This window comes from Pristiophorus japonicus, chromosome 8, assembly GCF_044704955.1.
Source record: "Pristiophorus japonicus isolate sPriJap1 chromosome 8, sPriJap1.hap1, whole genome shotgun sequence".
Lineage (NCBI taxonomy): Eukaryota > Metazoa > Chordata > Chondrichthyes > Pristiophoridae > Pristiophorus > Pristiophorus japonicus.
Window position 1 is genome coordinate 210161315 of NC_091984.1, and position 27295 is coordinate 210188609.

At 44.7% G+C, this 27295-nt stretch overlaps 1 protein-coding gene across 3 annotated transcripts in view; it reads left to right on the forward strand.

Moving 5' to 3' along the window:
* The window catches only part of LOC139268297 (uncharacterized), a 176307-nt gene that overhangs the window by 65950 nt on the left and 83062 nt on the right, over positions 1 to 27295 (forward strand). For all 3 annotated transcript variants that reach the window (XM_070886358.1, XM_070886359.1, XM_070886360.1), the window contains one exon: positions 12235 to 12325. In XM_070886358.1, the coding sequence (XP_070742459.1) occupies positions 12235 to 12325 (91 nt within the window). The remainder of the gene's footprint in view (positions 1 to 12234; positions 12326 to 27295) is intronic.

Below are 27295 nucleotides of genomic sequence, written 5' to 3' on the forward strand. Positions count from 1 at the left end.
ATTGCTTATTACTTTGTTTGGTGCTTGGTGGTGCTTTAAATGTTGTTACTTACGCCAATTCCTTAACTGTAAGTAAGGTCTTTCTGTGCGGACAAAAGTGGACACATACGCTGCCCTAAGTTAGTTTAGTACAACTTTTTTCTGGCCAAATTGACATAAATGGTGTAAGTGGCTGGGAACGCCCACTTTTGGGGGAAAAAAAAAACTGACCTAACAAAAAACCTAACTAACTCACTTACACTGGCGCAAATTAAATGGCCATATTTGCAACTAAAAATAAAGTTACACCAGAAAAACAGGTGCAACTCGTGGGGAAATTTGGGCCCTTAATTCCTAAGTTTCACTTTTTAAACTTACCCTTGTTTTATTTGAAGACTGGGGCCCCTATTTTCCACTGGCTGGATTTTTGGCGCTCGCGCATGTTAACATACAATTTTTTTGTGTACGTTCGCGGCAGAAAATAAATCAGTACTTTCGCCAAACAAATATTTGAATTTGGTGCCGTGTTCTCCCAAGTTGTCTGGGGAGGCAGAGCTTCAAGTCTGCGCTTAAAGCTCTCTGGACATGTGCAAAAAGAAACTTCCTGGTCTGGATCATCCCTTTGTGATCGGATCGTTTTTCCTTTTGTGATCGGATCATGCTGGCTGGATCTTCAATTTTGAGCATTAAAACCTCCTGCAAAACATGGCTGAGGGAAGTGGAAGAGGAATTCGAAGGACAAGGAGAAGGAAGGACCTTTTTATTTCTCCCACACTAAGTGGTATCCCTGGTAGATATCATTGTGAGGAAGTGGGATCTGCTGGCAACTCGAGGGGGGGGGGAAAAGTGAGAAAAAGTAAAACCTGCTGCAATGGCTCAATGTTGGGATGATGTTGCTGTAGAGTACCTGGAGAATCGGCGGACAGCTGAAAAAGAAGTGGCAGGACCTAGGACAATTAAAGTAAGTATGCACTGCCATTTCTTTTGTGTGGTGTGTGTGTCAACTAAACTTCGGTTTATGCAATGTGCTATCATCGTGGTCTTTGAAAGGACCCTGCCCCTGCACTGTGTAAGCTGCGTACTTAGGTCTCTCTGCCCCCTCCCCTGCTGCTAAACAAACATCTCTATTGGGCATCCCTCTCTCAGGTGTGCATTGCTGAACCACACTGTGACCCGCATCTTGATCCATGGGCTCCACCGGCTGCAGGTCCAATATGACCATCTGATCAGTGGGGGGATCGTCATGCTGGCCTCCATCCAGATCTTCCTGCTCAAAATCAGAAAACTATTCTGGACTCTCTCTCTTCTGGATGTCCTCAGGTGCAACTTCTCCTGGTACTTCTGCTTGTCCTTCTGGATCACCACCTGCCTCTTCCTGGCGTGCAGCTAAAGTACAAATGTTTAATAAACCTATTCTTTTAATTTAACCAGAATCAGCGCATTATTTTGTGAATTTAACCAACAGTATATATTAGGCCAACATAAACCAACACAACAATGTTAAAAGTGCAAACATGGTGCGACACTATAATCAAACATGCTGCCGTTTAGCCTTCAGACAGAAAAACGTTCACGGATTAGCCACTGACGCAAGTCTCTAGCAGTGGCTAGATGTCCCCTTTGTCACTCCACCCTCCTCCGCCGTCGTCCTGCAGCTTGAGGTGGTTCCTGTTCCTGCTGCTGGTCCTCCTCCTCCTCCTCCTCTTCCTCTTCCTCTTCCCTCCTTCTCCTCTCAGGGGGATCTTCAATGTCCAGTATCTGTCCCCTCATGATCACGTTGTGCGGCATGCAGCACACGACAATGAACTGAGCGACGTGGTGAGGGAAGTATTGCAGGGAGCCTCCAGAGTGGTCTAGGCATCGGAAATGCTGCTTTAAAATGCCAATTGTCCTCTCCAGGATGCTCTGTCGTTATGTGGGACATATTGTACTGACGCTCTACCTCAGCGCAGGGTTTGCGTTAGGGGGGGTCATAGTCAGTTGACGAGCCTGTAACCTTTGTTCCTGAGCAACCAGCTCTGCCCTTCTGGCAGCTCCTGAAACATCGCAGATATAACGCTCTCACATAGGATGAAAGCATCATGGATGCTACCGGGATATTTGGCATCCACTGCCATGATCCACTGCAGATCATCGCACACCAGCTGCACATTTAGGGAGTGGAACCCTTTCATGTTGCGGTATACCTCTGAATCTTCCAAGAATGCTCTTACGGACATGTGGGTACAGTCAATGGCACCCTGTACCTTGGGGAAGCCAGCAATTCTGGAGAACTCCACAGCCCTCTGTCTCATTGCCTGCGTGGTCATGGGGAAAGTGATGAACAAGTCCCTTTTGGCATAAGTGCAGCTGTCATCTGGCGAATGCAGCAATGGGTGGCGTGCTGCGAGCTCGCGCATACGTCCCCAGTTGAAGCTTGAAATGATCCCGTAGCATAGAAGGCAAGTGACACTGTTACCTTTACTTCTACAGGTAGAGCAGTTTTCCTTCCACTTCTTGGCCGTATGTCTGATCGGTGAGGAAAGCTGTCAGTGATTTAATTCTTTATCTGCATAATAACAATAATAATGGGTGCAATTTTTAGCATGCCTGATGTGATGAGGGCGTTGGCCATACATGGCATGCAGAAGCGACAAATAATTCAACATCGATATCAGGGAGACAGATTGATGGGGAGGTGGCCTGATTAGTTGGCAGATCTCCGTGATGACCTCCTTTCTGGGAATCGCAGCCTGCGAATGCAATCTGCCTCACTCAGTTGCAGGTATGAGCACCTCTCCCTATAGACTCACTGAGGGTAAGGCCTCTTCCTCATCAATCTATCTCCCTGATATCGATGTTGAATTATTCGTCGCCTCTGCATGCCATGTATAAGAACATAAGAATTAGGAACAGGAGTAGGCCATCTAGCCCCTCGAGCCTGCTCCGCCATTCAATAAGATCATGGCTGATCTGTATGGCCAACGCCCTTATCAAATCAGGCATGCTAAAATTGCACCCATTATTATTGTTATTATGCAGATAAATAGTTAAATCACTGACACCTTTCCTCACCGGTTTGCTCCACAAGGCTGAGTGATGCCCTAGATCGGACTACACCCTGACCTGCGCATGTGTTTTTGTTTGTACAGTAGTTTTCTTGGGTCACCTGTGACAAGTGGTGATTTCTAGCTTGCTGCTGTGCCTGTGCACAAAACATCCCATTTCGGATGCTGCCTGAGCTCGAGGCACAGGTCGATGGAGTGCCGGCCGAGCAGGATCTCAAGCTCGGACGGACACAAGCACAACAACTCGACGCTCAGCTTCAAAAGCAGCCCGGGCTCTGGTGCTTGTGTCTGGCCAAGCTTGCGATCCAGCCCGGCAGGCAATCCTTCGACCTGTGCCTGGAGCCCGGTCAGCAACGAATGTGTTGGGGTGAAAAAGAACCCAGTCAGACAGTTATTTCAGTTCCCTCTGGAAAAAATTACATTTGTGTTTCTACATTGTCTCACTCCAAAAACTTGGAAATTACTTTGAGTTATTTTCAGCGTACTCTGTCAAAAAAAAATACATGCATTTGTACTTTATTTTGTCGCCTTTCGCATGGCCTCAATGTCCTTTTGTGCGCCACACCAATTTCCTTAAGTTCACGGAAGGTTTTTTGGGGGGGCTTTTGGGCAGTGTGCACTGCACTGAAAAAAATCGTGGACGGCCAAAATCGCTTAACTGCTCAAACGGCGCCCGATCCTGTTTTCACTCATGTCTGTGCCAAAAATTTTTAAACTGCCGCACATGGTCGGTGCCGATGTACATACATTGGCGAAAGTTGGAAACTGAGGATTTCATGCCAAAAAATGGCACGCACCAAAAAAACAGCGCACAATCGAAGCGAAAATAGGGGCCAGGGTGTTTAATGACGTGATAATGTCCAGAGGATCCAGTCTGTCATGACTGTAAATTTAAAACTGCCTTCTTTTCACTTCCCAAATGACTAGTTGTGTAAATGTACTGTGTGTTACTGAGTCATTGCAGACCAGGAAGGTTGCAAGTTTGACCCTTGGTCTCTGCTGAATTAGCTGATATCGGCCAAGGTGACAGTGGAGCAAAACAATTGACCTCTGGCTAAGGGAGGAGAGGAAAAAAATCAGTTGGAGTTTCTGCTGGATTTGTCAAATCTTAACATCTTCAGGAGGCAGGTGTAGAAAAAGAGAGAAAATTATGGAGAAAAGAAAGCTTCATTAGATTTTAAGCAACGTCCAAGTCTATTTTGTTCTATTTTTGACAGTGGATACATTCAGAATATCCTCGTCATTTTTGATTCAAGTATTGAACTCGGTCAATATGTAAAACCTACACAGATTAAAGTGAATGCAAGGTAGAATTTAAAGGTATTACTCATATTTTTTTTTAATGGAACTCGTTGACTTCAATATTTCTTGAAGACAAAGTAAAACTTGTATTTCTTTTTGTAACTACTTCTTATATTTTATCTCCCTCACTGTTTTCTTTCTATCCTTTTCACTATGCTTTCTATTACTCGTTCTTAAATTCCTTCACTCTCTCTCCTCTTTTGTATGTAACTCACTATAAGTATCTTAGATATGTCCCTTTACTGATGAGCTTTCATACTTGTGACCCAGAATGTTGTCTGAGTTAGGGCACAGCATGACCAGCAGCAACAATTTTCAGAGGACAAGGAGGCATGGTCAGGATCTTGGCTTATAGATGTTGATCTCCTGAGTCATTAGCTTGCTCTGTCTCTGCTCTAATGTTTAGAAGCGGTTATAGCAGCCAAGTCATAAGTTAAGTGAAACTCTTTGCTTGCTTAAACCTAATGGTCCTGGTCTGTAGCAGCACCCTGCTGTGCACACAACTTGGAGAATGGGCTTTGAAAGGGGAAGGTGAGTGGGCATAGTGTGGTACAGTGCCACTCCTAAAACAACTGGGAAGGAAGGAGTGCAGCTGGAATATTGGGCCGACCTTGAGCAGGTCTAGGAGGGACAGAGTCCTGGCAAAATATCTGGAATAGAGGATAAACAGATGTGGAATTGGGAACTGTTGGCAACTGGTTGAAATTGTTTTTTCGACTATCAGCTCTGAAGTGCCACATGGTTAGCATGAATCTTTTTTGAGCTGTTGGTCTGTGAGGGGTTAGAATGGAGTAATTGGCCAGGTTAGAGGCTGACTGCAATATTACAATTTTACATCATTATAGACATACAGTTTCACCTTAAACATTCCGACTAATAATAAAATTAATATAATCTTTTTGTCTCTGTCATCTACATCATGAATTTTGAGCTGTTCTGCACTATTCATTTTTATTTCTTGATTAAATATAAAAAAGTAACACAAGGAGAATTGCAATAGGGATGAGGCCACTAAGGAATGAGCGAGATAAAATTGTGGTACTGTACTGAAATGGCAGGGATACTAAATAGATTGTTGTCCCAGTTTTCACTGAAGAGGCTAACAAAGTAGAAATGACAATAGTAGATGTCAAGTGGGATATGACAACAGTTAAGATAGAAAAAAGGAGATGCTAGTCAAACTAGCCAAACTTGAGGACAAAACTCCAAGTCCAGATAGATTTCTCCCACAGATAGTCAAAGAAACTAAGGAAGAGATAGCAGAGACACTAGAGCTCATTTATAAAAAAAAATCAATCGAAAAAGGAATAGTGCCGGAGGACTGGCGGACTTCAAAGGTCATTCCTAGCTTCAGAAAGAGGAATAGAACTAATACATGTAACTATAAACCAGTTAGCTTAACCTCGGTGGTAGGAATTATACTGGAACCTTTGCTAAAATCTGAGATAACAAAAGCGCTAGATATGGGGAGAATTTTTTTTTCAGTCAATATGGATTTCTAAAAGGCTGGTTATGTTTAACCAATCTTAATTGAATTCTTTGAAGAAATAAGAGTAGACAAGGGCAGTGCAGTGAATGAGATATGCATGGATATTCAGAAGGCTTTTGATAAGGTGCCACATTAAAGGTTTATGGTCAGGGCGTGTGAAGTTAAGGGCCAGGTAACAGAAGGGATTGAAAGCTGGCTAAAAAAACAGATTAGGAGTTAAGGGAGGTTTCTAGGGGCTGTCAGAAAGTGGGAAGTGTTGCCTTGCAGGGATCCACTACTTTTCACCATGTACATAAAATATTTGGACTGGGGAATTGGAGGTATGGTGTCAAAATTTGCAGATGACACCAAATTGGGGGGTTATAGCTAATAATGTATAACAATGTTGACTACCAAAATACATGAAGACATAAACAGATTTGCAGAATGGGAGGATAAATGGCAAATTAAATTCAATTTAACGAGTGTGAGGTGGTTCAACTTGGTAGGGGGAATAAGGAGGGCACTTATTCCTTGGAATGTAAGAAACTAAATAGGGTATAGGAGGAGGATCATCATCATCATCATCATCATCATAGGCAGTCCCTCGGAATCGAGGAAGACTTGCTTCCACTCTAAAAATGAGTTCTTAGGTGCTTGTACAGTCCAATACGAGAACCACAGTCTCTGTCACAGGTGGGACAGATAGTCGTTGAGGGAAGGGGTGGGTGGGACTGGTTTGCTGCACGCTCTTTCCGCTGCCTGCGCTTGATTTCTGCATGCTCTCGGCGACGAGACTCTGCTCAACGCCCTCCCGGATGCACTTCCTCCACTTAGGGCGGTCTTTGGCTAGGGACTCCCAGGTGTCAGTGGAGATGCTGCACTTTATCAGGGAGGCTTTGAGGGTGTCCTTGTAAAGTTTCCGCTGCCCACCTTTGGCTCGTTTGCCGTGAAGGAGTTCCGAGTAGAGTGCTTGCTTTGGGAGTCTCGTGTCTGGCATGCGAACTATGTGGCCTGCCCAGCGGAGCTGATCGAGTGTGGTCAGTGCTTCAATGCTGGGGCCTGGTCGAGGGCGCTAACGTTGGTGCGTCTGTCCTCCCAGGGGATTTGTAGGATCTTGTAAGACATCGTTGGTGGTATTTCTCCAGCGACTTGAGGTGCCTTCTGTACATGGTCCATGTTTCTGAGCCATACAGGGAGGCGGGTATTCCTACAGCCCTGTAGACCATGAGCTTGGTGACAGTTTTGAGGGCCTGGTCTTCAAACACTCTTTTCCTCAGGCAGCCGAAGGCTGCACTGGCGCACTGGAAGCGGTGTTGGATCTCCTCGTCGATGCCTGCTCTTGTTGCTAGGAGGCTCCCGAGATAAGGGACGTTGTCCACATTGTCCAGGGCCGCGCCATGGATCTTGATGAATGGGGGTCAGTGCTGTGCGGCGAGGACAGGCTGGTGGAGCAAAGAGCAATGAGATTAGAGAATACAGATAACTAAAAGTAGCAATTCAAGTTGTTCAGGCCATAAAGAGTGCAAACAAAGTACTGGGATTAATTTGTAGAGGAATAGAAGACAAAAGTAGCACCGTAATCTTAGTTATAGAGTGCCTTAATTAAATCACACTTGGAGTACTATGTGTATTTTTGACCTTCATGCCATGGAGAAAGTTGCACCCCCACAATTCTGCACTATCAAGAAAAATTGAGCAGGCTGGTGCTCTTTTCTCTGGAAAAGGGACTAAGGAAACCTGATAGCAGTCTTTGAAATTATGAAGGGTTGCAATTGGGTGGGCGTAGAGAAATTGTTTCCACTTGTAGGCAACTCCAGAACAAGAGGGCATAAATATAAGATGGCCAAAAACAGATCAAACAATTAAAGGAAAGCTTGATACAGGCATGTGGGAGAAGGGTATAGAGGGATATGGAGCGGGGTGGGAAGAGATAATTAGAGTGGGAGATTTGCATGGAGCATAAGCACTGGCATAGACCAGTTGGGCCAAATGAAATGTTTCTGTGCTCTAGATTCTATGTAATTAAGAGATTGACCATGGAGATGTTATATATGCAGACTATAGATATACGCTCTGTGTAGTCACTGTATAGTTGCATAAGATGGAGACTTGTTTACCTGATGTACTGTCAATAATATTTACACTGTGTATATACATGCTGGCACCACTAGAGGGTGCAACTGGTGAAGACCGGGGTTTCCTGTCCTGCCCTGGTGGTAGGGGCTATATAAAAGGGGAGCCACTATGTGGCTATCTCACTCTGGAGTTAGGAATAAAGGACCAAGGTCACTACAGTTTGAGTACAATATTGCCTCGTAGAATCATTCATGGGTACAGTACAAGCATAATAACTGGCGACCAGAATAAGGACTTTCACGTGATATTATGGCTACGTTTGGCACACTTCGCAGAGGGTGATGATTGGGATGCCTTCCCGGAAAGGCTCGAGCTATATTTCATGGCAAACGACCTGGCAGGGGAGACGGACACATTGGCGGAGAAGCGCAAGGCTATACTGCTGACCAGTTGTGGGCCCAAGGTCTTCCGCCTTGTCAGGGACTTGCTGGCACCCCGAAGGCCAAGGATAAAACATACGATGACCTGACTGAACTAATACGCGACCAACTTAAACCAGGCACAGATTCTACACTCACCGCAGACCTGAGGGTCAGGAGATTGCAAAACATCTCAGCCGACCTCAGGAGATTTGCAGCAGCGTGTGATTTTGGCAAGCATTGCGAGACATCTTCGTTATAGAAATTGGCCACGAGAGCTTCCTTCACAAGCTATTATCTGCCGACACCACAGTCAACCTGTAGAAAGCAATCAACATCAGTCAGGCGTTCATGACCTCAACCTGCAGCACCAAGCAAATCATTCAGCCTGTGGACTCAAACCCGGCAAGAACTGTACACAGAATGGTGCCTTTCACAGGCAAGACTAGAATGTGGCTCTGCCCAGGGCAGAGAGCACAGCCCTCAGGGTTCCAGAACTCCGAGTCCGCCGAGGGGTGCTAATTGAGTAGCACCATGCTGGCGTTGCGGAGGAAACCATAGGGCTCACCAGTGTCAGTTTGCTGAGTACGTATGCAAAGCCTGTAACACGAAGGGCCACCTCCAGCGTATGTGTAAAAGAAATACGACTCACCGTCTAGCAGAGGAGTCGGTAGATGACTTTGAATCCAGCGGAGAGTATGATTTGGCCAGAGAGGCAGCTCAGCCCCAAGAAGAAGTGTATGGAGTGTATACCTGCACCATCGATTGTCCTCCAGTGAAGATGGAAGTCGAGATAAACAGCGTTGCAGTCTTCATGGAAGTGGACACTGGAGCGAGCCAGTCAGTGATGAGCCAGGATGCCTTCGAGAGGCTTTGGAACAAAAATAGACCTGAGCTGGTTCCAGTATAGGAAAAGTTGCGCACCTACATTAAGGAACTGATCCCAGACCTTGGTAGTGCGGATGTAAGTGTAATCCATAATGGCGTGGTGCACAAGTTACCTCAGTGGATTGTTGCAGGTGATGGTCCGTTACTCGGAAGAAGGTGGATGGGGAAGATCCAGTGGAAATGGGAAGACTTCGTCACTCTAGCAGTCGATGTCCCCCGTGCTCAGAGGCAGAGCAAAACCTCATCTTCACTTGGGCCAGAGAACAGACCAGTGCAGCACCTAAGGCACAGACCGTCCATCATGACTGTGTGGCAATGATCCGACTGGAACAGCCTAAAAGTACCTTCCTGGCTCCAGTGGCAGGACTCCTGGGGAGGAAGATCGAATTCACAGGCACTCTTCCAGCTTTTGTGGCAGAATCGCAGGAGAGAAGGATCAAGATAGTCAACTTCGAGGACAGAGGCAAGATGGCGTTCCTGCTGCAGCGAGGAGCAGCATGGCATGGCAAGGTTCTTTTAAAGGAGACCTGCAACCAACTGAACTTGGAGACATTGTATGCATGGCAATCAATGTAACGAACCGATTAAGAATATAAAGAACGAAATGTCGGGAACAGTGTGTCCCCAAAAATAGTAAGTGAGCGAATTCGGGAGGATAAAGATGCCCTTTCCCAGGTGTTCCCACAAGTTAAAGGCCAGCGACCTCAGGAGGGTGAAGGCACTGATCCTGATACCCTGTCCTAGATCTCTTCCACACTGCAGGCACCCGATGGCACTATTCGCCACGGACCTGGAAACGAAAACGGCACCAATGCACGCAGGCTACCTCGGTCATGTCCGGGAGCGAAAGGTCAGAACGAACGAGTTCCCCAAACGGGACCTGGAACAGCCAGGTTCCCAACACCGTTATAGAGAGCAGGCAGAAGATTCTGCAGCCCTCAAAGGAGGACACACACATCTGTGACTCTGCCCACCACTAGGCAACGGCAAAGGCCCTGAGTCCTGGCAAGGTGAGCAAACCAAGCCCACCCTGCTAGCAGGAGGTGCAGCACCGTCCGGTTGCTCTGGAATTAGTTTCCTCCCATATCTGTACTGCTACCTCAGTACTGACCATGACTAAACTAATTATGCAATCTACCCAATCCTGGCGCACGACCGTAAAACGTAACGAATGTAAGTCACTGAACCAAGGTGTCACGATACAAAATGTTTAAAAAAAAATTTAAAAATTCTTCCTTTCTTTGTACTTGCATTGTGTCTGATCCTGTATGTTTATGTAACGGGCCAGCTGCATGCTCTCGCTGGGGGGGTGGGGGTGGGGGTGGGGGAAATGGATGTATGTAGCCATGGATCACACCCAGAACCCTTTGGAACCTCCACCGCATCATCGAACCATTCAAACTAGTGGCCACTACCCAATGTTGTAGCAAAAGGACTTGGGGGTTAACAGGGAGAGCGCCAAGCCAAAGCACAGCCAAGGTGCAAGGGCTATTGGCACTTAAGTCTGGAGAGAACTAAGCCAGAACACATAGTGCAAAGGTAATTGGCACAAAGGACTTTGGGGAGAGTGATGTTATATATGCAGACTATAGATATACTCTCTGTAGTCACTGTATAGTTGCATAAGATGGAGACTCGTTTACCTGATGTACTGTCAATAAGGTTTACACTGTGTATATACATGCTGGCACCACTAGAGGGTGTAACTGATGGAGACCGGGGTTTCTTGTCCTGCCCTGATGGCAGGGGCTACATAAAAGGGGAGCCACCATGCGGGTGCCTCACTCTGGAGTTAGGAATAAAGGACCAAGGTCACTACAGTTTGAGTACAACACATTGCCTCGTGGAGTCATTCATAGATACAGTACAAACATAATAGAATGTTAAGGAAGTGGCATAATGTACCACAGTTCCAGTCATAGAGAACATCATTAATGATGTTGACTAGTCCTCTGTGCAAAGCAAAACCGTATTGAGGAATTCAAAAGGGGAATTTTATAACAAGCAAGCACTGCCTTGGGTGGTGACCACGTATTTAAAATCTTTGAAGAGGAAACCAGTGTTGCGATATGGGGTGGTAGTCAGAAAAAATGGAGGGTTGTTTTAGTGGGGGATAATGCTTCCAAAAATAACATTTTTAATTAACACAATATTCCGCAATTTCTAAGAGAAGTTGCAATAATACCACCCCAGATTTCAGTCGCTCCCAACATCAACATTCTCTAACACAGACACACACTGATGTACCTAAAATATCTCTCATAAATATCCTTAATCTCGAGTACACTCACCCAGGTGATGCCCAAAAAGCAATTATATTACAGTTTACTCAAGCAGCTCTCTAGCCAATCCTTCCATCATAACACCTATAAAGCAATTATTCTGTGAGTTTGATACAATGTGACCAAGCCAAATATTTTGCTACTTTCCAACCTCACCTAACCTTGTTGCCTTCTGCACCTGGCATGTTTTATAGGCCTTGCTCAATCTGCTCTAGATCAAGCTATCAACCCCTCTCTGCCAGCAAGGGGTGCGAGTCATAATGGAAAGCAGTATCCTGCCAAATGCTCTCCAGTGCTCAGGGGCTATGCTCTCTGCCTCTATGCCACTCCCAGCACCATCTCAAATCTTGCAGGTCACTTTGCGCCCTGCTTCATGGCCTTCCATGACCCAGATTCTGCTGCTCCCTTACAATAAACATGTTAATTTTTCTAAAATAGATTTTGTCTCTAATTATGCTGTTAAGGAATGAATTTGTGTATGTATATGTATTATACATATAAACACTGGTTCTGGTTATTAAATGAAAAGATAGGTGTAAATTCGCGCAATTAAACTATTTTAAAGCAAAAGAAGGATAATGATACTCTACTAGCGGATACTCAGTATTAGGAGAAAACATAGATTTTTTTTTTATATTTAAAATTATTTTTGTCCATGAGCGATGCCTTGAGTATTCAACCTGTAATGAAATATTTGCTTCTATTGTACATTGTCTTTCTGGAGGTTATATATATTGTGAACAATAACATTGATCACTTTCATGTTGCAGGGTGCGATTGTGCTTGTACTGTGGTATGGTGCAAAGCTTGTCTATGATGGAAGACATGGAAAATCTGGAATCTCTTTTGGGACTCTGGCGTGTAAGTGATGGAGACTGCGTTCCTTTTGCACGAGTACATATAGATGATGGTTGGCTAAGTTAGTTGGACTGTACTTGTGTATAAAACAGAAAATGCTATAAATACTCCAAGTCAGGCAGCATCTGTGCAGAGAGAAACAGAGTTTACGTTTCAGGTCGATGACGTTTCATCAGAACTGGAAAAAATTAGAGATGTAACCGGTTTTCAGCAAGTTTCGTGGCAGGGGAAGAGGAGGAGACGATAGGTCAAAAGGGAAGGTTTGTGATAGTGGAAAGCAAGATAGATTAAATGACAAAAGGGTGATGGTGAAAGTCAAAAGGAGATGCTAATGGGACAAGTAAAGGAACAAAAGTTGGGTCTAGAGTAGGTGTAATTGGAAATAGTAGAATCATTACCAACAGCTGCTGTAAGAAAGAAATTGGGGCAGTGGTTATGATCTGAAATTGTTGAACTCCATGTTGAGTCCAGAAGACTGTAAAGTGTCTAATCGAAAGATGGTGGTGGTCCTTGAGATTATGTTGAGTTTCATTAGAATAGTGTAGGAGGCCGAGAACAGAGAGGTCAGCTTGGCAGTGGGACAGAGAAATAAAATGGCAGGCGACTGGAGGCTCGGGGTCGTGCTTGCGGACTGAATAGAGATGTTCCGCAAAGTGATTACCCAATCTGCATTTGGTCTCCTCAATATAGAGGAGACCATATCGTGAGCAGTGAATAGAGTATATTAAATTAAAAGGAGTACAAATAAATCGCTGCTTCACCTGGAAGGAGTGTTTGGGGCCCTGGACGGTGGGAAGGGAAGAGGTGTAACGGGCAGGTGTTGCATCTCCTGTGCTTGCATGGAAAGGTGTCATGGGAAGGAAAGGGGATGTTGGAGGTGATTGAGGAGTGTGTCGTGGAGGGAGCAGTCCCTTCGGGATGCTGAAGGGGCGGGGGAGGGAAGAGTGGGGGGTGGGGTGGGGGAGGGGAGGAGATGTGTTTGGTGCTGGAAATGGCGGAGAATGATATGTTGAATGTGGAGGCTGGTGGGTGGAAGGTGTGGACAAGGGGAACCCTATCGTGGTTCTGGGAGGGAGGGGACAGGGAGGGAGGGGACAGGGTGAGAGCAGAAGTGTGGGAAATGAGCCGGAGACTGTTGAGGGCCCTGTCAATCATGATGAAGGGGAATCCTCAGTTGAGGGAAAAGAAAGACCTATCGGAAACACCAGCATGGAAGGTGGCATCGGCACAACAGATGCGGCAGAGAAACTGGGAGAATGGAATAGAGTCCTTGCAGGAAACTGGAAGGGGGGGGCAGTGTAATCAAGGTAGCTGTGGAAGTCAGTGGCCTTATAGTGGATATTGGTCGACAGCTTATCCCCAGAAATGGAGATAGAGAAGTCGAGGAAGGGAAGAGTCAGAAATGGATCATGTGAAGGCGAGGGAAGGGTGGAAATTGGAAACAAAGTTGGTGACATTTTAGACTTCGGTGAGAGCTGAAAACTGCACCGATACAGTTTTCAATGGACTGGAAAAAGAGGTGAGGGAGTATATGGTTGGTTCCAGAAGAATTCAACATACTCATTCTGCCCCTCCGCAATGAGATACAAAACACATAATGGGAATTTATACTGACTATTTGGAGCTTTTGCTCGTGGCTTACTGTCTGATCTGATTGCAGATTTTTTAATGAGCTTGTATTTTTATTGATACTGCCATCTAAGGAAAAAATAGGAGGAAACAAACTCTGTAAACCTTGTAACTATTTCAATAGCTACAAAGTAGCATAGGATAAATGCGGCAGTGCTTGGTGATTATTATCTTGGTGTATCCTTTTTAGTCACCCAGTGTTGAACTGCACATTGTGGGCTACGCAGTTAGGTACAGTGGAATCTCCATTATCCTCGTTCCCCATTATCCACACAAATGTTCATAGGACAAAGCCTTCCACAGGGCCAGATCCCATTGTACTGTCCACTAATATCAATCTCCTGTATGACACAATTCAACCTTGTGACCCTAAAAGAATGGTATTTATTTAATTGCACTTTTCGTTGTCGTACCTCGTGTTGTTGTACCATGTCTAATTTGAGGACGAGATTATGTGGCAATTTCCATTGAATTCCATTCAGTCGAGTGGGGAATGGGGGGTGAGAAGAGGAGAGCAGATAATGGAGACTCTACTGCAGTGATACAATTGAGAAATGTTGCACTTCAGTACATCTCTACATGTTCTAAAACAATTCATTTAATTAAGTTTAAAGAATATTTAACACTAGTTGATTACCCTTGGCATTGCATGTAGGACCAAGAGCTGGGTTAAGGACCAAGAGCTGGATTTTTGGCCCCCTTGTGCCTTTATTAGCGTCCCGGAGGAGCGATAAAGGGTGCCTGAAGGCGTAACGGCGGACGGCCAGCTTTTACCGCCCGGCCGGCAAATTCGGCTCCGGGTTTGCAGCAATGCAAAAACTTACTGCCCCGCCCTGTAGTTTCAATGAGATCATGACGTCAATTGTCGTGCAGTGTTCCGCTGTCCTCTGGAGGCAGCCTTCAATACTCCCTCAACAGATCTCTGAATTCATTGTGGTGTGCTGCATGTTGCACAACTTGGCCATCATGAGGGGCCAGATATTGCCTGTGTGGATTGCAGCCCCACCTCAGGAGGAGAAGGAGGACGATGAAGAGAAGTCTACCGAGGCCCCGATTGGACAGCCACACCATCCACTGGGGAGGCAGCGTGGAGATGCTGCCAGACCAAGAGCCGCACATCGGCAACTCATAATGGATTGGTTCTCTTGAATGGAGGAAGCTGAGGGATGGAGATAATACTGCCCATACTACCCCCCCCCCCCCCACCAAACCTATACAATATACAATGTCCTGTTGCAACACACTAAACAACAATGTAGTGCAGATATTTACCATAACTACTTACAGGTGGCATTAACAATTTTCAGTGAATGTCCCCAACATGGTCCTGCACCTTAATTCGACTTGCCCATAGCTTTGCTCCCCCCGCCCCCCCCCCCCCCCCCCCCACTGCTGCTGCTCCTCAATGAGACTCCAGTGCCTACAGCAAGGCTGCTTGAGGGCTGCTTTATTAGTGGGCCAGACAGTATAGATGGCCTACGAGGACGCCCTGGACCAGCTTCGGGCCTGGAAGGCACGGCTGCGAGCTCCTCCGCGTCAGCATCGGCGGCAGCAGTCTCTGATGGCTCGGGAGTGGACCGTGTTAGGGGCGTGGTGGGAGCCAGAATGCTGTCATCTTGAGGAAGGACAGCACCTTTCATTTCCTGGGGACCACTGCCACTCACACGGGGCTAAGCCTCAGTGAAGTGTGACCACAACTTGCTGGCCTGCTACAGCACCGTCACTTCCCCGTTGGACAGTGGGGAGCACAGAGAGGCTGGCAGCAGTCCGTGATCGCATGACATCACCTAGCTGTAGCGTGGCTTGTGCCTGCGACGCTGTTGCTACTGCCACGTCACCCATGGCACGTACCATCCCCTCTGGAACTCCGCTATCGTTGCTGGAGCCCATCTGCCTCTGAGCGGGCAAGGATGGGCTCGCTGGAGTCCTCAGATGCATGGACAATGCATAAGGCTGCCTCCGCCACATTCACAGCAAGTGTGTTGCTGCTCTGCGGGGCCCTACCCAATACACCCATGAGTTGGCAGTGCATTTACGTGTTCTCCCTGGACATAGCCACCAAGTCCAAGTCCACGTCTGCCTGTCTCTGAGCAGGACTACTGTGCCGACTCGGCCTCCATGGAGCTTGCCTCTGATCTTCCCCCTCCTGCTGGGCATTGCTGTAGGCCATTTGGGCGAGGAGTCTGAGTCGTCAAACCCCTCAAAATCACCCCTCTCCCCCGATGTTGTGTCGCCACACGGTGGGACTGATGTGGTCTTACGCTCAGAGAGCACACTGTCGTCACATCCCTTGTCATCTCCCCCATGCCGAGATGTCGACGGCTCATGGGAAGGCTGTTGCACTTCTGGCTAGTCATTTGTAAGCACAAAGCAACAGACGTGTGGTTAGCAGCAGGGGAGAGGGCAGGCAGATAAGAGGAAGGTGGCATTGGACATGTATATGTAAAGGGGCTAGGCCAGTTGATATTAGGAGGCAAGGAAGTCACAGTAATTGCAAATGCCATTCACATACTGTCACTACCCGTAGGGGGCTCGGCCTCGCCGCCGGCCACCATGTGAACTATGGTGCCCATGAGGGCCGACACTGCTCCACCCTGGTCAGGTCCTGCAGATCAGGCTATCTGCCTCCGGTCTGATGCTGCTCCCTCTGATTATGTGCAGACTTTGCCTGCATTAAGAGCAAGAAGAAGGGTTGAGTAACGAGTTGCTCCTCTTGTGCCACATGTGCCTTCCATAGTACAATAGCTGCCACTGTCTGGAAGTACAAATGTGTTCAGTACAATCTGTGTGGCTGCGGACTGAGCATGTGGAGAAACTGGGAGGTGGTGAGAGCCAGGGAGCATAGTGGCTCAGGTGATGTTTGGCCAATGCATATCAACAGTGGAAGGGGAGTGCGAGGAGGGTTGACGATGATTAGGAGACAAGAGGGTCCTTGCTGCCTGAATGCAGAGGGCATGGCTGGTGAAGTGAGCCTCCAGCTTTCAGGTGGCTTCAACAATCTACACCCTGACCTGGAACACATAGAGAAGGGGCAGCTCCCTCAAAGACTTATCATTGTGTGAGACAGTGATCTTGCATCCATGGCAGGGGTCCATAAATGTAAAGGGTACTCACCCTGACGACCCTCGCGGGGTCGTTAAACTTCTTGCGGCATTGGGTAGCAGTTCTAGCCACCATGTCTGCCGCTGACACCTCCAGGGCTATCTCCCTCCATATCCTTCTGAACACCCTTGGCACGGGCCTTCCACCCACTAGTGCAGTGCAGGCCGCCACCTCTCTATGGCCTGAACTAAGGCCTTGTATTCACTGGAGTTCAGAAGAATGAGAGGGGACCTCATAGAAACATTTAAAATTCTGACGGGGTTAGACAGGTTAGATGCAGGAAGAATGTTCCCAATGTTGGGGAAGCCCAGAACCAGAGGTCACAGTCTAAGGATAAGGGGTAAGCCATTTAGGACCGAGATGCGGAGGAACTTCTTCACCCAGAGAGTGGTGAACCTGTGGAATTCTCTACCACAGAAAGTTGTTGAGGCCAATTCACTAAATATATTCAAAAAGGAGTTAGATGAGGTCCTTACTACTAGGGGGATCAAGGAGTATGGCGAGAAAGCAGGAATGGGGTACTGAAGTTGAATGTTCAGCCATGAACTCATTGAATGGCGGTGCAGGCTAGAAGGGCCGAATGGCCTACTCCTGCACCTATTTTCTATGTTTCTATGTTTCTCAGCGGCTGTTGCAGAGAAGCGGTGTGCTCTATCTCTCCCCTCCTGCTGTGCCATGTCTCCCGCTATGAGTGAAGTAGGCTGGTGCATGTGTAAACAAACTTGCCACGCCCTAAAGTTTCACCTGGGTACAGGAAGATTCAAACGTATCTGCGCATGTGCAAAATGTAGAGCTTTTTTTAGCACCATGATTTTTGGCTGGGATGGCTAAGCACAGGTGTGTAACGTCTGATTAAGCCGAAAATCCAGGCCCAAGTGTAGTCTTCAGGTGAACCAGGTTTAGTGGCCAGTGAATAATTGTACAATGATGTACTGAGGTAATTAAGTCTCAATTTGAAGTCGTACATTCTGTCCTAATTTTTAGAATTTCGGTTATCAATTCAGATGTCTATTTTGAATAGAAACTATCTATGTAAACTTGTTACACAGCAATTACACCCGCAAGTGTGATGGTGTGGGGTGTATATGTGTGTGTGTGGGGAGGGGAGGGTGGTGTGTGTGTGTAAATAAGAAATAATTTCAACTTTTATTATCGCATTTAAGCTTCATAAAGCAATTAAATCAAATGTAACTTGTAGCTTTACATTGTCTTGATAGTGATTTTCTCTTTGTTCAGTAGTTTTTTGGGTTTACCACTGAAAAATGTGTAAAAGGTTAGACTTATAACTGGTTGTTATCAGGTGCAATTACCACATTTTCTGATTTGAAAGCTTTAACTACAGAGAATGTTATGCTTAAGTAGAATCAAGGTGGTTAAGGGTTATATTTATGCAAGTCCATCATTTGGAAATAAGTGGGAAATAATGCTTTGGATTAGGCAAATTTTAAGTGAAATTGGCAGTAATAGATACATCAAGTAAACATTTCTTTAGTGTTACTGTGCAAAGTTCGAATGAAAGTTTTCATCTCAATTGTTAACCCAATGTGTAGCTGAGAAATGTCAGTTTAAAAATGCTGCATAAAAAGTAGAAATGGGAAACTGAGAGCCTTGTGTATAATTTACATTCTTCATCATTTCATTGTTTGATCATCAATCTAAAGACTGGAAAATCAGAATTGTTTAAGAACTGCTGCAAAAGTGCAGTAATTCATTGATGTGTGATCTTTACTGAATTAATATCTTTATTCGCAATCTGCAAATGTTGAAGATCTTTAAAACCAGACACTCCCTTTTGAGCTATGACATTTACCACAGACTTTGTGTAAATGCCTTCGAAGGATGAGTGATTTGAATCAAACTTAACCAAGTCAAACAGATCAATCTTCTTGTATAGAAAAATGTGCTCTTTTGAATATACGCTATTAAATTTCATCAGTATGCACGGACTGTGTTTCAAAACTTGAAAATTGACATTGATATACTTCAGTCTTTGTGAAAAATAACTGCACAGGGTTATCTCTTCGTCACTCTTGACCATAGGAGCATTCCAGGCCCTGTGCTGAATCTTGTAGGGCCTTTTATAGTATGGAACAACTTCAAAAAGTGTCTCTCTATGCTCAGATTTTTATCTTCTTTGTTGGCCTGTTTGCCATGGAAAAAAAATACAACTGGAATGAGTGACAAAAACCGTCCCATTAAAGCAACACTCACTGGTGCTACGATTCTCCAGTGATTCGGCAATCTTTACATAGAAGTATATTGATGTTACAACATGGAAACAGGACATTTGACTCAACCAGTCTGACATTTATCCTCTAATAGAGCAGTATAGGTTGAACCTCCCTTGTCCAGAACTCCCTCATCTGGAACCACCTCTTGTCCAGAACCATTCCCAGCCGCTTCGACTTGAACAAATCGAGGTCCTGCCTCGCTGCCGACTCCTGCAATCGCTAGCCTGACCCCACAATCCATCGCGCCCCCCCCAGTGATCTCTGCTGCACGCCCAGCCCTAAGCCAGCCAGCCCTGATATCCCTTTGCTCAGTACCGTACCATCCAATTTAATGTGACCACCCCTCATCTGGAAAAATCCCTTATCCAGAACAGGCCAAGTCCCGAGAGTTCCAAATAAGTGAGGTTCAACCTGTAGGCCTAATCCTATCTTTCTTTGAACCATCTATCTAACCTATTCTGAAATGTTGACATGGTCTCTGCTTTATTCACCATCTCTGCTGGAGAGCAGGCCATCCTAGACAGGGTCTTATGTAATGAGAGAGGATTAATTAGCAATCTTGTCGTGCAAGGCCCCTTGGGGAAGAGTGATCATAATATGATAGAATTCTTCATTAAGATGGAGAGTGACACAGTTAATTCAGAGACTAGGGTCCTGAACATAAAGAAAGATTACTTCAATGGTATGATTCGTGAATTGGCTAGGATAGACTGGCAAATGATACTTGATGGTAGATAGGGTATGGCAGACATTTAAAGATCACATGGATGAACTACAGCAATTGTCTGTCTGGCGTAAAAATAAAAAGGGGAAAGTGGCTCAACTGTGGCTAACAAGGGAAATTAGGGATAGTGTTAAATCCAAGGAAGAGGCATATAAATTGGCCAGAAAAAGCAGCAAACCTGAGGACTGGGAGAAATTTGGAATTCAGCAGAGGAGGACTAAGTGTTTAATTAGGAGGGGGAGAATAGAGTATGAGAGTAAGCTTGCAGGGAACATAAAAACTGACTGCAAAAGCTTATATAGATATGTGAAGAGTGAAGACTTAATATAGGTCCCTTGCAGTTAGAATCAGGTGAATTCATAATGGGGAACAAGGGAATGGCAGATCAATTGAACAAATATTTTGGTTCTGTCTTCACTAAGGAAGACACAAATAACCTCCCGAAAATACTAGGGGACTGAGGGTCTAGCGAGAAGGAGGAACTGAGGGAAATCCTTATTAGTCAGGAAATGATGTTGGGGAAATTGATGGGATTGAAGGCCGATAAATCCCAGGGCCTGATAGTCTGCATCCCAGAGTACTTAAGGAAGTGGCCCTAGAAATAGTAGATGCATTGGTGGTCATTTTCCAACATTCCATGGACTCTAGCTCCCCTCCAATCCAAAGGAATTGATCCAATGTAACCCCACTTTTTAAAAAAGGAGGGAGAGAGAAAACACGGAATTACAGACCGGTTAGCCTGACATCGGTGGTGGGGAAAATGCTGGCATCAATTATTAAAGATGTAATAGCAGTGCATTTGGAAAGCAGGATCGATCCAAGTCAGCATGGATCGATCCTGCTGAAATCACGCTTGACAAATCTTATAGAATTTTTTGAGGATGTAACTAGTAGCGTGGATAAGGGAGAACCAGTGGATGTGGTGTATTTGGACTTTCAAAAGGCTTTTGACAAGGTCCCACACAAGAGATTAGTATGCAAAATTAAGGCACATGGGATTGGGGGTAATCTATTGACGTGGATAGAGAACTGGTTGGCAGACAGGGAGCAAAGAGTGGGAATAAACGGGTCCTTTTCAGAATGGCAGGCAGTGACTAGTGGGGTACCACAAGGTTCAGTGCTGGGACCCCAGCTATTTACAATATATATTAATGATTTAGACGAAGAAATTGAATGTAATATCTCCAAGTTTGCAGATGACACTTAACTGGGTGGCAGTGTGAGCTGTGAGGAGGGTGCCAAGAGGCTGCAGGGTGACTTGGACAGATTAGGTGAGTGGGCCAATGCATGCAGTATAATGTGGATAAGTGTGAGGTTATCCACTTTGGTGGCAAAAACAGGAAGGCAGATTATTATCTGAATGGTGACAGATTAGTAAAAGAGGAGGTGCAACGAGACCTGGGTGTCATGGTACATCAGTCATTAAAAGTAGGCATGCAGACACAGCTGGCAGTTAAGAAAGCAAATGACATGTTGGCCTTCATAGCGAGAGGATTTAAGTATAGGATCTGGGAGGTCTTACTGCAGTTGTACAAGGTCTTGGTGAGACCACACCTTGAGTATTGTTCAGTTTTGGTCTCCTAATCTGAGGAAGGACATTCTTGCTATTGAGGGAGTGCAGCGAAGGTTCACCAGACTGATTCCCAGGATGGCAGGACTGACATATGAAGAAAGACTGGATTGACCAGGCTTATATTCACTGGAATTTAGAAGAATGAGAGGGGATCTCATAGAAGCATATAAAATTCTGATGGGATTGGACAGGTTAGATGCAGGAAGAATGATCCTGATGTTGGGGAAGTCCAGAACCAGGGGTCTCAGTCCAAGGATAAGGGGTAAGCCATTTCGGACCAAGATGAGGAGAAACTTTTTCACCCAGAGAATTGTGAACCTATGGAATTCTCTACCACAAAAAGTTGTTAAGTCCAGTTCATTGGATATATTCAAAAGGGAATTAGATGTGGCCCTGACGGCTAAAGGGATCGGGGGTATGGAGAGAAAGCAGGAGTGGGGTCCTGAAGTTGCATGATCAGCCATGATCATATTGAATGGTGGTGCAGGCTTGAAGGGCCAAATGGCCTACTCCTGCACCTATTTTCTATGTTTCTGTTCACTAACTCTGGTAGTGCATTCCACAGCCTCACAAACCATAATGTTTATTAAAAAAAAAATTTTTTTAATTCTCCTGCTCACCAACCTGAATCTTTGCATTTAATCTTATGTCTACGTCCTCTTGCTCTAGGCCCATTAATCAATGAAAACTGTCTTTTTCACTCTCCTCTATCTCATTCCCTCATAATTTCAAACACCTCTATTAAATCATCCCTTAATCTCCTGTGTAAATCAGTATGATTCTCTTCCCAGCTGAAAACTCCATACAGTGATTTGCAACTCTTGAACTCAAACTTGGAACTATCTCTTTCAGAGGCAGCTAACTGTTCTACTACTTGAATCATTGAGCTGCATTGCTCATACTTTAAACAACACAAGAGATCTGTGGCTACCTTTTACAGCTGAAAGCTAAGTGTAGAATGAGATAGCTGGCCCAGCAGATGAGAGGAAGAGTCGTAGGTCTTGCGTATTAATCCCAGCATAAACTGACATTCCCAAGTAATTTCCTAGTTAGATGAAATATTGCACATATTGAATTAAAATAGAGTAGTATTTTTCCTAAGCTATAGTTTACCCACCCACTATAAAAGCAAAGACATCTCTATGCAAAGAGAAAATGAAGGAGTGAATGCTTGATTTTATTCCTTGGTTGCCACCATCAAGTGGGAGTCAGTACTTTGCAACGGCAGCATTACTATCATACTAAAATGACACATTTCAAATTTCCTTAGCCATCCAACATATTCTAACTAAAACTGAGAAGGGGGGGAAAAATCAAACATCCCTTCTTCACATGTGCAGACGCACACTAGAAATACTAACTTGTACTCCATACATGGCAGATGGTTGGTTTAGAATGTACAGCTCCATCTTTTTCAAGTAGCTGTATACATTCTGAATTTTCCCTATCTTAATTCTATTCTTGTCCTATTGTATAGACAGAATATGGAACTCTCTTTTTAATTATAATTTATCGTTTTACTTAGTTTATAAAATATGTTCAAATTAAATCCTATGAGAATGAATGGAAGCTATTCATACAGATGTTTGCATCAGAAGTGATAAATTAATGAAAAGTACATTATTATTAAAAGCATAAGATTTAAATGCCATGAAGCAAAAAGCATTATATAGTACTTCGTAGGATTATATAGTACTTCGTAGGATTACAAAGGACAGAAACAGGCAATTCGCCCAACCAGTCCATGTCGGCATTTATGCTCCACTTGATCCTCCTCTCGTATTTCCTCATCTAAATCTATCAACATCTATTCCCTTCTCCCTCGTATGCTATCGAGCCTCCCCTTAAATGCATCTATACTATTTGCTTCAACCACTCCCCGTGGTAGCGAGTTCCACATTCTCACCACTCTTTGGGTAAAGAAGTTTCTTCTGAGTTCCCTAATTTAGTTCAATCAAGTACAGTGGAAGCCAGTTAAATGTAATAGATTAGAATAAACAAAATAAATTACTTCAAAACAGATTTGCATAACAGGAAGGACTCTACCAAATCTGACCGTCATTTGTGAAAAATTAGACTGCCCGAAAAATTCACTTGCGACAGGACCATCGCTCTATAAACTTTGCAATACCGCAACTGAGAGAAAAATTAATCTCCATGAAAAGTACCGGTTCTTTTACAGTGTTTTGATCTTGCAACAACATTTATTTGTGGTTTGATGACTTGTATAATTTTGAAATCTGTTTTTCCTAATATAAGCAAATCTCCACATTTTTGTATGATGTTTAACTACACACTGTTTACCGACTAATTGCAACAACTGTCAAAAATGTTTATTTTCCCTTGTGTATCATCATGCCCTGCAGCAAAATATTGCCATTTGGGGAATCTGTGATGAACATTATTTATTAACCTAATGCTGTTTGTTGATGTAGCTATAAACACCACTTCTGAAGCATTTGGATCTCAATTAGTTTTAACTTCATTGTATATGTTTATTAGTCCAATGCACTGACCATAGATTGACTCATAAGTTGCATGAAATATGAACCTCAGCCTCTTTATGATCATGCAAAATAAGATGTAATTATATTTCAAAAATAAATTAATTGATTTAAAACAGGTGAAAAAGTTTAGAGTGCAGTGTAACCTGGAATGTTGCCATAATGTGGGGATCTCATGGGAAATGATAGAAACATAGAAAATAGGTGCAGGAGTAGGCCATTCGGCCCTTCTAGCCTGCACCACCGTTCAATGAGTTCATGGCTGAACATGCAACTTCCATGTACCCCATTCCTGCTTTCTCGCCATACCCCTTGATCCCCCTAGTAGAAAGGACTTCATCTAACTCCTTTTTGAGTATATTTAGTGAATTGGCCTCAACAACTTTCTGTGGTAGAGAATTCCACAGGTTCACCACTCTCTGGATGTAGAAGTTTCTCCTCATCTCGGTCCTAAATGGCTTACCCCTTATCCTTAGACTGTGACCCCTGGTTCTGGACTTCCCCAACATTGGGAACATTCTTCCTGCATCTAACCTGTCTAAACCCGTCAGAATTTTAAACGTTTCTATGAGGTCTCCTCTCATTCTTCTGAACTCCAGTGAATACAAGGATGGGAATTAATTGATCAAGATTGCCAAATTTCACTGCTAATTTCTGATCTGAATTTTGAATATGTTGCCTCTTGCCTGCCTCAGTCCTGTCCATTAGCCCTCTGTTGCCCCGCCACTTTGGGTAAGATCAGCTGACCTTGGAATAGTTGATCTATTTGCTGGCTGGCTCAGGGTTCCCAATACACCATGCCTGGAATTGTAGCTGCTGCAGAACCAAGAGCACCAACCAAAAATGCTACCCTTAATGATAACCATGAACTCCTTCTCCAAAAATACGGAGGGGAGCATTAAAGACAACATATACTCAGAGGGCAATCCTGTCGGCAGCCTTCATGACACCGGTTTCAGCAGTTACCAAATTCATAATCTGTACAGACCCTTCCTGTTCATATATGTGCTGGTGTATTGAACGCACCAGCTGGTGTTATGCTTAACACCATTCTGCTCACCACCACACAAGCCCATCTAAACAGGAATGATATGTATAGGTTTTTAAAATGGAAGTTGATCTTGCCATCGATGGTGGAACAGCAGAGGCGAGTGAGGAAAAAAGTGGCGGTGACTTTGATTCCTGCTAGTCTCCAGGTCGATTGAAATGTCCACTGATCATCAAAATTGCAAACTATGGGGAGCGTGAATAGCTCAAGCTTCCACTAATGACTGTTTTGTATACTTGGGTTTTATTGAGTCTTAGTTAAGTACAGAATACGATGACGGCAGCGTCGCTGCTTGCTGCAGATATTGTGTAGGATTCTTTTGGTGCTGACTGACATAGACTTTTAAATCATTTATGTTGGTCTTTTTCCAGTTTTAATTGGAGATGGCTTTCCTTTTTCAGTGGGGGAGGCTTCAAAGTAATTCTTTGAAGACTCACCAATGTCCTATTTAGAAATGACATAATTTCCCCTTTCTAATTTTGAGCTCTTGAGCGCCAATTCCTACCTTGCTCAAAATAAGGAAATATTTCTGCCAGTGTGTAATGTCTAACAGTACAACACAAATGAAGGAGAATAGATAGGCGTTTCTGTGGCCGCAACTGAGGCTCCAGGATGGTATGTTGCCTCCCTGGTGCAAGGGTCAAGGATGTCTCGGAGCGGGTGCAGGACATTCTGAAAAGGGAGGGTGAACAGCCAGTTGTCGTGGTGCACATTGGTACGAACGATATAGGTAAAAAAAAGGGATGAGGTCCTACAAGACGAATTTAAGGAGCTAGGAGCTAAATTAAAACATAGGACCGCAAAAGTAGTAATCTCGGGATTGCTACCAGTGCCACGAGCTAGTCAGAGTAGGAATCGCAGGATAGCTCAGATGAATACGTGGCTTGAGCAGTGGTGCAGCAGGGAGGGATTCAAATTCCTGGGGCATGGGAACCGGTTCTGGGGGAGGTGGGACCAGTACAAACCGGACGGTCTGCACCTGGTCAGGACCGGAACCAATGTCCGAGGGGGAGTGTTTGCTTGTGCTGTTGGGGGGAGAGTTAAACTAATATGGTAGGGGGATGGGAACCAATGCAGGGAGACGGAGGGAAACAAAATGGAGACAGAAGCAAAAAGACAGAAAGGAGATGAGTAAAAGTGGAGGGCAGAGAAACCCAAGGCAAAAAACAAAAAAGGCCAATGCACAGCAAAATTCTAAAGGGTCCAAGTGTAATAAAAAGGCAAGCATGAAAGCTCGGTGCCTCAATGCAAGAAGTATTCAGAACCCAGGAGAGGGCTCTGAGCTAGTTAGAGTGGGTGAGAGCTCAGATGAACAGGACCCCAAGAAAGAATGCAAAAGGCAGGAGGCAACAGAGCAGAGTAGCACTGGGGTAAGTGTAAACCACAAGGTGATAGGAAGGGACAATATGTATGAATATAAAGGGGCTGCAGGAGGGGTCAAAACTAAAAATCATGGTTTAAAAACTAGTATTAAAACACTCTACCTAAACGCATGCAGCATTCGAAATAAAGTAAATGGGTGACGGCACAAATTATTACAAATGGGTATGATTTGGTGGCCATTACAGAAACGTGGTTGCAGGGTGGCCAAGACTGGGAATTAAACATACAGGGGTATCTGACAATTCGGAAAGATAGACAAGAAGGGAAAGGAGGTGGGGTAGCTCTGTTAATAAAGGATGATATCAAGGCAGTTGTGAGAGACGATATTGGCTCTAATGAACAAAATGTTGAATCATTGTGGGTGGAGATTAGAGATAGTAAGGGGAAATAAATCACTGGTGGGCGTAGTTTATAGGCCCCCAAATAATAACTTCATGGTGGGGCGGGCAATAATCAAGGGAAAAATGGAGGCATGTGAAAAAGGAACAGCAGTAATCATGGGGGATTTTAACCTACATATCGATTGGTCAAATCAAATCGCACGGGGTAGCCTGGAGGAGGAATTCATAGAATGCCTACGGGATTGTTTCTTAGAACAGTATGTTACAGAACCTACAAGGGAGCAAGCTATCTTAGATCTGGTCCTGTGTAATGAGACAGGAATAATAAACGATCTCCAAGTAAAAGATCCTCTCGGAATGAATGATCACAGTATGGTTGAATTTGTAATACAGATTGAGGGTGAGGAACTAGTGTCTCAAACGAGCGTACTATGCTTA